General features: G+C 68.1%; 2 protein-coding genes across 2 annotated transcripts in view; both read right to left on the bottom strand.

The window, feature by feature from the left end:
• Positions 1-4,976, bottom strand: part of ITGA10 (integrin subunit alpha 10) — a 14,852-nt gene extending 9,876 nt beyond the window's left edge. Inside the window, 3 exon segments of the mRNA XM_076359701.1 lie at positions 2,321-2,419; positions 3,145-3,255; positions 4,913-4,976. Coding sequence (XP_076215816.1) covers positions 2,321-2,419; positions 3,145-3,255; positions 4,913-4,964 — 262 coding nt within the window. The 5' untranslated portion in view covers positions 4,965-4,976.
• Positions 4,977-5,769: 793 nt separating this feature from the next.
• LOC143171128 (toll-like receptor 2) lies at positions 5,770-10,236 on the bottom strand. The gene is given in 6 exon segments (XM_076359898.1): positions 5,770-5,897; positions 5,900-6,721; positions 6,724-7,359; positions 7,362-7,452; positions 7,454-8,392; positions 10,123-10,236. Coding segments are annotated over 6 exon segments (2,610 nt in total). The 5' UTR covers positions 10,192-10,236; the 3' UTR covers positions 5,770-5,844.

Raw genomic sequence — 10,236 nt, 5'->3', positions numbered from 1 at the left:
CAATCCCAACCCTGATCCAATCCCGACCCTGATCCCAACCCTGACCCCCGATCCTGATCCCAATCCCGACCCCAATCCCGACCTCGATTCTGGTCCTAATCCCAACCCTGATCCCGACCCCAACCCCACTCCCGACCCCAGTCCCGATCCCAATCCCAACCCTGATCCCAATCCCGGTCCTGATCCCCACCCTGATCCCGACCCCGATCCCGACCCCGATCCCGGTCCTGATCCCAACCCCGATCCTGGTCCTGATCCCGACCCCAATCCCGATCCTGACCCCGATCCCGGTCCTGATCCCCACCCTGATCCCAGTCCCGATCCCGACCCTGACCCCGATCCCAATCCCGATCCTGACCCTGATCCCGGTCCTGATCCCCACCCCGATCCTGACCCCGACCCCGATCCCAGTCCCGATCCCGACCCCGACCCCGACCCCGACCCCGACGCCGACCCCGACGCCCACCACGCCCGGCGGATGGCGAAGGCCGTGCGCGTCTCCCCGCCCCTCCTGCCGGCTGATGTTCTTGGCCGCCTCCACCACCTCCTCCGCCGTCCGGTACCGCCCCAGCGCCCACTCGTGCACCGCCCGCTCCCCGTACTGCAGCACCCCCACCTGCCGCCGGGACGGGGTGCTCAGCCCGCGGGGTCAGCCCCCCCGCCCCAAAATGTCCCGGCCCCCCCTCCCCGCCCCGATGCGCAGTGCGTCCCCCAGCCCCAGCCGGCAACGTGCACCCTTGACCCCCCCCCCCTCCCCAAAAGCGTCCCCAGCTGGCATCGTCCCAGGGGTGGCATCGCCCCGGGGACAACGGCATCGCCCCAGGGGTGACGGCGTGTCGCCCCAGGGGGTGGCATCGCCACAGGGACAGCAGCATCGCCCTGGGGACAATGGCATCGCCCCAAGGATGATGGCATCGCCCCGGGGATGATGGCATCGCCCCAGGGACAACGGCATTGCCCTGGGGACAATGGCATCGCCCCAAGGATAATGGCATCGCCCCGGGATGATGGCATTGCCCTGGGGACAATGGCATCGCCCCAAGGATAATGGCATCGCCCCGGGGACGATGGCATCGCCCTGGGGACAATGGCATCGCCCCAAGGATAATGGCATCGCCCCGGGGACGATGGCATCGCCCTGGGGACAATGGCATCGCCCCAAGGATAATGGCATCGCCCCGGGGATGATGGCATCGCCCTGGGGACAATGGCATCGCCCCAGGAATATCGGCATCACCCCAGGGGTGGCATCACCCCGGGGACGACAGCATGGCCCTGGGGACATGGCATGGTCCTGGGGACAACGGCATCACCCCAGGGGTGACGGCATCGCCCCAGGGGTGGCGTTACCCCAAGGGTGGCATCGCCACAGGGGTGACGACAGCATCGCCCCGGGGACAACGGCATTGCCCAAGGATGATGGAATCACCCCAGGGATGATGGCATCGTCCTGGGTATGATGGCGTCATCTGGGGGAACCCCATCACCCTGGGGGCGGTGACGTCGTCCTGGACACGGCCCTGGGGACACCGGCACGGCCCTGGGGACACCGGCACGGCCCTGGGGACACCACCTCACCTGGATCTGTCCGGGCCCGATGAAGAACTTGCTGAGGATGTTGCTGAGGAAGTTCTGCACCTCGTACCAGGGGTAGATGCTGTTGGAGCCGTCCAGGACGATGACGATGTCCATGTAGGTGGAGCAGCCTGCCAAGGGGGACGGCAGCTGGCACCGGCGCAGCGCGGCACGGCGCGGCGTGGGCTCCGCGCACCGCAGCCCGTCCCCCATCGTCCGTGTTTCCCCCCCCCACCCCCACCCCCACCCCACAACTCACGCTGTGCCGTGGGCGCGATGGTCCCCACCGGCCGGAGGTCACTGTCCAGCCGGGCGCAGATGCCGGTGCTGAAGACGGAGGTGCCGCATGCCTGGGACCAAGCGGGGCGCAAGCCTGGGGGGGGGGGGGGGACGGGGGGGGGACGGGGACGACACAGAGCGTGGGCTGGCACCCGAGCCCCGTGCCCGGCCGTGCCTCAGCTTTCCCTCTGGGGGAGGCTCCTCTCACCACGAAGCCCGCCGTCCTTGGAGTCCAGGAGGGTCATCCCGAAGTGCACGTTGCGGCCGGGGACGGGGTAGAGCCAGGGGGCTGCGGATCCTCGGTGCCGGGGAAAGAGAGATGCCGGGGGAGGGTGTCAACGCCGAGGTGACCCCCCACCACCACCACCACAAACCCTGCCGTGACCGTGCCGGGACGGATGCCGGCCTGGAAAGGGCAAAGCCAGGCACGGACGCGGCCCACCCGTCCCACGGGGCATGGAGGTACCGAGGTTGGCTTTGACGCACGTGGCGTCGGGGGGTCCCACGCGGCACTTGTAGACGTCACCTTGGCGGTCGCCGTCCCAAGGGGCCCCCACCAGCAGCCGTGGGGGGGGGGGGGGGGGGGGGACGTGGCAGCGTGAGGGGGGTCACCGGCACCACCCGGCCGCGGCATGGCAGGGAGCAGCGCCAAACCCTGCCCGCCCCCGCCGCCGGCACCGGGCCACGGCGTTTCCGCCACCAGCCCTGGGCTGCCGGTGGTTTCCGTCCGTCTGGCTGGCTGGCCCGCTCCCTTTGATCGGCATCCCAACCGCCGGCACAGGCACCGGCCCCTCCCCCCCCCCCCCCCCCCCCCCCCCCCAGCATTTTACCCGTGGGACCCTTATTTTCATGGCCCCCACCCCGCCGCCCCCAAGCCGTGCCGGGGCAAAGTCCAAATCCACCGCAAGTCTTTAACCCCATTTCTGCCCCCAGAAAACACCGAGGGGGCTTCGCCATCCGGCTCCCTGCCTCAGTTTCCCTTCCCTGCCTCAGTTTCCCCCTCCCTGCCTCAGTTTCCCCCCGCCTCGTTCCCCCTCCCTGCCTCAGTTTCCCCTTCCCTGCCTGTTTCCCCTCCCTGCCTCAGTTTCCCCTTCCCTGCCTCGATCTCCCCACCCCTGCCTGTTTCCCCCTCCCTGCCTCAGTTTCCCCTCCCCAGGGCATCGCAAGCCGTGCATCCCCCCCTCCCATCCCTTACCCCCACCCCGTGGGATGTCCTGGCGGGGGGGGTATGGGTGGGTGTCCCCGTGTCCCATGTGTCGTGTCCCCCCCCCCCCGTGGGTGCCACTCACCACTTCTCCCCGCCGCCCACCCGCTGCAGCACCTTGTAGCCGAACTGGGCCTCGCCGGCCCACGGAAGAGCCGCGGGCGCCTCCACGTCGACGTTGAACCCCACGCACAGACCTGGGGGGGGGGGGGCCGGGGGGCCCGGGGGGATGGAACGACACACACACACGACGGCGAGCCCTGAGGGTGGGGGCACCCACGGGACACGCCCCCCCCCCCCCATCTATAGGGACGAGGCCGCTTCGGCGCAACCGCCAAACCCACCGCGGTGCCCACGCCAAGCCCCCCCCCCCCCCCCCCCCCAAAAACCCCATTTTTTTGGGTGCTGCTGGGGGCACCCATCTCCCAACCAGCGGGGAATTAAAACAGGGGGGGGGGGACACCCCCACACACCCCCCCCTCCCCCCCCCCGGGGATGGGTGCGACCTGCGGTGGCCGTGCCGCAGCCGGCTGCAGCCCCGTAATTAGGCAGGGCGATGCCCCCCCCCCCCACAGCCGGCGGGTTTTGGGTTGGGAGGCTGAAGAGGCTGGGTGGGGAGTCGCGGCAGGGCCCTGGCACCCATGGGTGCTTGGGGCACCCATCGCCCCGTCGGGGCGGGGACCTGCAGGGAAAGGGGGGGGGTGTCACTGGGGGGGGGCTGGCTGTGGCGGTGGTCCCCGTTCGGGGGGGGGGGGGGAGAGGTCCTGAGTGCTGGGTGCTGAGCACCCCGTGTGTGGCTCCAAGCACCCCATGTACAGCACCCAGCACCCCACAGAGAGCACCCAGCACCCCAAAGGCAGCAGCCAGCACCCCACAGACAGCACCCAGCACCCCAAAGGCAGCACCCAGCACCCCACAGAGAGCACCCAGCACCCCAAAGGCAGCACCCAGCACCCCACAGACAGCACCCAGCAGCATGTATGTGGCACCCAGCACCCCAAAGGCAGCACCCAGCACCCCACGTACCAGCACCCAGCACCCCAAAGGCAGCACCCAGCACCCCACAGACAGCACCCCAGGAGGCCCCGGGGTGGACAGGACAACCGGGGGGGGGGGGTGTTCCATTTCGGGAGGCCGGGGGTGGTTGTCTTTGCCTCCAAACCTTCAGAAGACTGGTAAGTGCTGCGCCCCCCCCCTGCTTCCCCACCGGCTCCGGATGGGGAAACTGAGGCACGGGAAGGCCAAGGGCCACCACCGAGGCCGGCACTGGCTGCGTGCCTCAGTTTCCCCAGCCGGCGGGGCACGGCGAGGGAGCGCGGACGTGCCCAGATGGGACGGAGATGGGCTGGGGACCCAGCGGCCGACCTCCTCCTTGGGGCGGGGGGGGGTTGGAAAAAAAAACCCACCCCCTTTTTTGTCTTTTTTTCCCCCAAAATGCAGAGATTTTCCGTTAAAGTTTGTTGTTGTTGTTGTTTGGTTCCTCTTAGCGGGGTTTGGCTTCCTTCCACGCCGGCCCCGGCCCTTCCCGGCCCCGGCCCCAAACCTGGGGGAGGTTTTGGGGTCCCCCCCTACCCCCCCCCGGCATCAGGAAAAAGCCAAAACCATTGAGGAGCGGGGGGTAAGGGCCAAAACCAGGCACTTTTCCCCAAACCTGCCCCCCCGACCGGCTCGGCGGGGGCCTCCCACGCACCGCTGAGCTCTGGGTTAACCGGTACCCAGCTCGGCACCCCCCCCCCCCCCCCCCGACACCGCAGCGTCCCCAAACGCCTCCAATTCCCCCCCCCCCCCCAAAAAAAAAAAAACCCCCAACCACCCTCTTGCCCCAAATCCGGCCGGATTTGGGGGTGACGTTACCTGGGAGCAGGAGCAGCGCTGGGAGAAGCCGCCGGCACCCACCACCCTCCATCGCCCCACCGTCGCCGGAGCCGCCGGCATCGGCCCTGCGCGGCTCAAAGGTTACTCTGTCTCCGAACGGGATATATTTTCTTTTTCTTTTCCCCCCCCCCCCCCCCCTCCTTTTTTTTTTTTTTAATATTTTTTTTCCCTCCTCCTTCATCTTCAATTGGCTGCTAAAAATAAACAGCCGGAGCGTGGTTGGTTTGGTGGTTTTGGGTGGTTTTTTTTTTTTGGGGGGGGTGGACGACGACCGGACGACGGAGTTGGGATAAAAAGGCAAAAGTGGAGAAAACACGGGGAAAAAAAAAAAAAAGAGGAGCGGGAAGGAGGGGGCCGGGGGGTCTGGGGGGGCACCGGGATGCTCGGGGTGCCGCTAAAGAGGATTATTTGGTTTTTTCCCCCCCTTTTCCCGGCAAAGCGGGTCCCTGCACGGGGTGGGAAGCGTGTCCCGCGGTGGGTGTCCGTCCCCGTCGTGTGTCCCCCCCCCCGCCCCGGGAAGGATTGAACCCTGTGGACGTGGCTGGGACAGGCGGCTCTTCTCCCCCGGGGGGACCTCGATTTAAGGCTGGGGGCGCGGGGATGGGGGGTTTTGGGGGTTCCCCCGCTGGTCCCCGCTGCCCTCCTCGGCTCTCGGTGGATTTAGGGAGGATTTAGGGTCGCCACGTCCTCCGGGTGACACTGCCACCTCCTGGACGCTGTCCCCATCTCCTTGTCCCTTGGAGGAGGTTGAGAAGATGGGGGCGACCTCGGTGAGGACCCCCCCCCCCCCGTCCCCCGTCCGTCCCACCCCAACACCTGCTCCTCGAGCCGCCCCCAGCAGGGGACACCGAGCCCAGCCCATGGTGGCACCCCAAGACCACCTGAAGGACACGGGGCGAGAGAGGCCACCGCTACGTGGCGGCATCCACGGCCGTCTCCTCCTCCTCGCCGGCGGCAGGACCGAGCCCCCGGGCTTGCCCAAGAGGCTACGGAGCTGAAGCCAGAAGAAGGGTCGTCTGCCGGGCTCGTGGGGCCACTCCAGGTAGGTCTTGGTGCCCAACATCTTCCGGAGCCGGGCGAAACGCCGGGGCAAACCCCGAGCATCGATGGGTTCCTTCACCACCAAGATGACGTCCTCGCTGCCCAGCCCCACGGCGCGCTGGTGGGCGAAGTAGAGCTCGTAGTTGCACCACTCGCTGTCGACGAAGCTGCGGGAGAGGACGAAGATGACCTTGGCGCTCCTCTCGATGTTCTCCACGATGTTATCGATGATCCAACGGCCCGGCGTGAAGTCCCGCTCGTGGATGCAGAGCCGGTAAGGCGGCGTGGTGCTCTCCAGCCGGTGCAGAAGCTCCCGGCGGACCCAGCCGGCGTCGGCGCGGCTGTAGGAGATGAAGGCGTGGTAGGAGCATTGCCGCGCGGCGCTCGTCTGCCGCCTGCCGTACTTGGCGCGCACCAACCGGTACGTGGCTCGCAGGTACCAACCGGCGTCCAGCTTCCAGCAGAGCACGGAGCACGCCGCCACCGCCACCGCCGTGCTGGCCACCGCCACGGCCACCAGCGCCAGCACGTTGCATTCCAAGGGACGCGGGGCGTAGGCGGCCACGGCCGTATCCAGCAGCGGCTCGGGGTGGTAGCAGGTCCAGTTGTGGGGCCAGTCGGCCAAGGCGGGTCGTCCCCGGCGCCGCGTCTCCTCCAAGAAGAGGTAGAGGTCACAGGTGCAGTGGTAGGGGTTGTTGCCGGCCGCCAGGCTAACGAGCCGCGGCATGTTGATGAAGGAGCCGCGGTGATGACGCCGAAGGAGTTGCCGTCGATGGCCAGCACCTCCAAACGGGGGCATCTCCACTCGGAGGGGATGAACTTGATCTTGTTGCCGCTCAGCCGCAGCTCCCGCAGCCGGGGGGTTCGGGTGAAGTAGTCCATGTCCAAGCGATCGAGCTGGGAGTAGGAGAGGTCCAGGTACTCGAGGGTGGTGGGCAGGCACCCGAAGGTGCCCGCCGTCACCCGGTTGTGGTGCAGGGCCAGCCAACGCAAGGTGGGAGTCCATTGACACGTCTCCTGCAGGCTGCCCAAGCCATTGTGGCTGGCGTCAAGGCGGGCGAGCCGGGGCCACGTCCGCGTCAAGGCGGCCACCATGGCCAGGCTCAGGAGCTGGTTGGTGGCCAAGACGAAGCTCTCCAGCTTGGGCATGACGCCCTGGTAGTGGCAACGTTGGTTGTAGATATAACCATCTTCCAGACGGTTGCCGGAGATGTCCAAAGCCTCCACGTTGCGCATCTCGCCCCAAGCGTCGCAGGGGACGTAGTTGAAGTTGACGTTGATGATGGAGAGGGCGGCCACGCCGCTCAACCAGGTGAAGGTCCAGTCGAAACGCAGGACGTCGGGGTTGCTGATGTCCTGCAGCAAGAGGCGGTTGAGCCGGGGGGGGCCACCCCCACGCCAGAGCTGTTCCGCCACGGCGAGCGGGCGAAGTCGATGGCCACCAGCGCCAAGTCACGGATGCGGGAGCGTTGGACGTTGGAGCAGGGCCAAGCGGAGGAGGTTCTCGTTGAACTTGCCCCGGTAGAAGACCAACTTGGTGATCTGCAACTCGGCCAAGCCGGCGAAGGGATCGGCGTCGCCGGTGTAGTAGGTGAACTCGAAGAGATTACGGAAACGCAGGTAGTCGAGGGGTTTGCCCCGCAGGTCCCGCAGCATTACCGGCAGGGCCGCCACGCTCTCATCCAAGGCCATGTCGCACCACAGCTCCGTGGTGTTGAGCCACGAGAAAGCCCTGGCTTCGTACCGCCGCAGGCTGGAGGCCGACTTGATGGCAAACTTCTGCAGCGCCGTGTCCTTCAAGACGGCGAAGTCTCCCCGGGAGATGTCCTGCAGCAGCGGCCCCCCCAGCGACAGCTCCCGCAGCTGCCGCAGCTTGCCGAAGACGCCGTCCAACGCCGCGCTGCGGTAGAGGTTGTTGGACATGTCCAACCAACGGAGGTTGACCAACGGTCGCAACGCTGGCGCCGGGATGCGGCGGAGGGAGTTGTTGAAGAGCCGGAGATGCTCCAAGAGGGTGTTGGAGAGGAAGGCGTCCGGCGCGATGCGGGAGATGTTGTTGTAGCCCAAGTCCAAACGCCGCAGCTGGGTCATGCCGGCGAAGTCGGCCGCCGTGATCTCCTGCAGCTTGTTGTAGGAGAGGTCGAGGCCGCGCAGGCCGCCGGGGAGGCCGCGGGGTACCCGCAGCAGGTCCTGCCCCTTGCACAGCCCCGTCCCGTTGTCGGCGTCGATGCGGCACGGCGGCCACGCCATGTCCCCCGCCAGCGCCAGCAGCACCAGGCACCAAACCCCCCCGGCACCGGCGGTCAGGGGGGGCCGCATGGCCTCCGGCATGGCAGCGGGGTGGCCGGGGAGGTGCCACCGGCGGCGGGAGCGGGGACGGAGCTGGAAGGGGCATCCGGGCATCCCCGCAGAGCCGTCCTGCGTCGGGAGAGGAGCGGGGTCAGCGGTGCCGCGTGGGGAGGACCCCGACCCCCCGGGAAGCGCCGGGATCAACCCCCCGGGGGGGGCACCGGGGCAGGGGGGGAGGCAGCACCTGGATCCGGCGGGATGGGGACGGGTAAATCCTCCCTTGGAGGCTCGGGGATTGGATCCTGGGGCGGGGGGGGGGGGGGGGGATTGGGGGACTGGGTCCAGGGGGGGATCGGGGACTGGATCTGGGGGGGATTGGATCCCGGGGGGATCAGGGACTGGATCCCGAGGGGGATAGGAGACTGGATCCCGGGGATTGGGGATTGGGTCCTGGGGGGATTGGGGATTGGATACCAGGGGGGGCAAGGGATTGAATCCCAAGGATCAGATCCTGGGGACCAGGGACTGGATCCCAGGGGGGATAGGAGACTGGATCCCAGGGGACTGGATGCCAGGGGGCTTGGGGATTGGATCCTGGGGATCAGATCCTGGGGATCGGATCCTGGGGATCAGGGACTGGATCCTGGGGGGCTTGGAGACTGGATCGGGGGGGGGGGGGGGGGGGGGCGACTGGATCCCAAGGATCAGGAAATGGATCCTAGGAGTGTTGGGTACTGGATCCCCAGGGGATTGGATCAGGGGGGTGGAGGGGTGGGCAGGGACCAAATCCCAGGGTTCTCCAACACCAGACCCCCAGGGCGCCGGGGGGGGGGGGCAGGCGGGGGTGGGGGGGGGGGGCCAGGCTCTGGGACCAAATCCCCGGGGACTCGCAGACCAGATCCCGCGGGATCTGGGACACCAGATCCCGCAGGCCGAGGGCCCAACCCAGCGCAAACACCCCACCCCAACCCCTTCTCATCCTCCGAGCCCGGGCTGCCCGGAGCGGGGCTGGGGGGGTGCGCGGGGGGGGGGGGGGGCTCCCCCGGGCTGAGCCCCCGGGTTTGCTTCTCCGCTGATTCGCAGGGTGGGTTTTATTTTCCCAATTTACCAAAAAAAAAAAATTAAAAATATTTTAAAAAATCAGCTTTTTCGCACAGAAGCAAACTTGTGCTCCTCGGCCGCGGGGCGGTTGCGGCCGAGAGTTTTGGTATTTTTATTGGGGGGGGGGGGGGGGGTGTCGGGGGGGGCACACGGACACGCACGACCCACAGGAAACCGGAGGAGAAAAACAGACGGGCGTCTGTCCTGCCCCAACGCCGCCGGCGAATGCGGCACAGCCGGGCCAGGTACGGCCCGGATCGTCCAGGGCCAGACCCCAGCCCGGGGCTGGGGGGGGCGGGGGGGGGGGACACGGGACATGGGGACACGGAGGAGCTGCCCTGCTTCGCCCTAAAAATGTGCCGTTGTTGTCGTCGTCGTCCCCCCCGCCATGTCCCACGCTCCTCCCTGCGCTCGCAGGGAAAGGAGGAAAAACACTTGGGAAGCGGCCCAAAACGGTGGCGGCCGGGCGAGGGAGCGGGTGGCGGGGGACCCGCAGGGGCTGGCGCGGTCCCCCACCGTCCCCCCGCCACCCCGTCCCCGCGGGAAAGACCCGCACGCGCCCGTGACGCTGCCGCGCCCCGCTGGGGGAAACTGAGGCACGGGGGTGACCCTTGTCCCGCGCCGCCAAAACCCTCCCAGCGCCAAACCCTTCCTCATTCCTGACGCCGGCCCAGCCCAAACGCCGGCGGGAGCACCTGCTCGCCCCCAAAACACACACCCCACACCCCCCAAATTCTCCCCGGCCGGCCCCTGCTCACCCCACGCGGCGCCTGGGGTGCGGGGAGTTCGGCAGGTCTCAGCCGGGGCGGGAACGGCGGCGGTCGCATCCAGGAACCGCCGGGGAAGCGAGGCCGCGGCGACGCCAAGCTGGC

Source organism: Aptenodytes patagonicus, chromosome 26, assembly GCF_965638725.1.
Source record: "Aptenodytes patagonicus chromosome 26, bAptPat1.pri.cur, whole genome shotgun sequence".
Classification (NCBI taxonomy): domain Eukaryota; kingdom Metazoa; phylum Chordata; class Aves; order Sphenisciformes; family Spheniscidae; genus Aptenodytes; species Aptenodytes patagonicus.
This window is presented reverse-complemented; position numbering and strand designations above follow the sequence as displayed.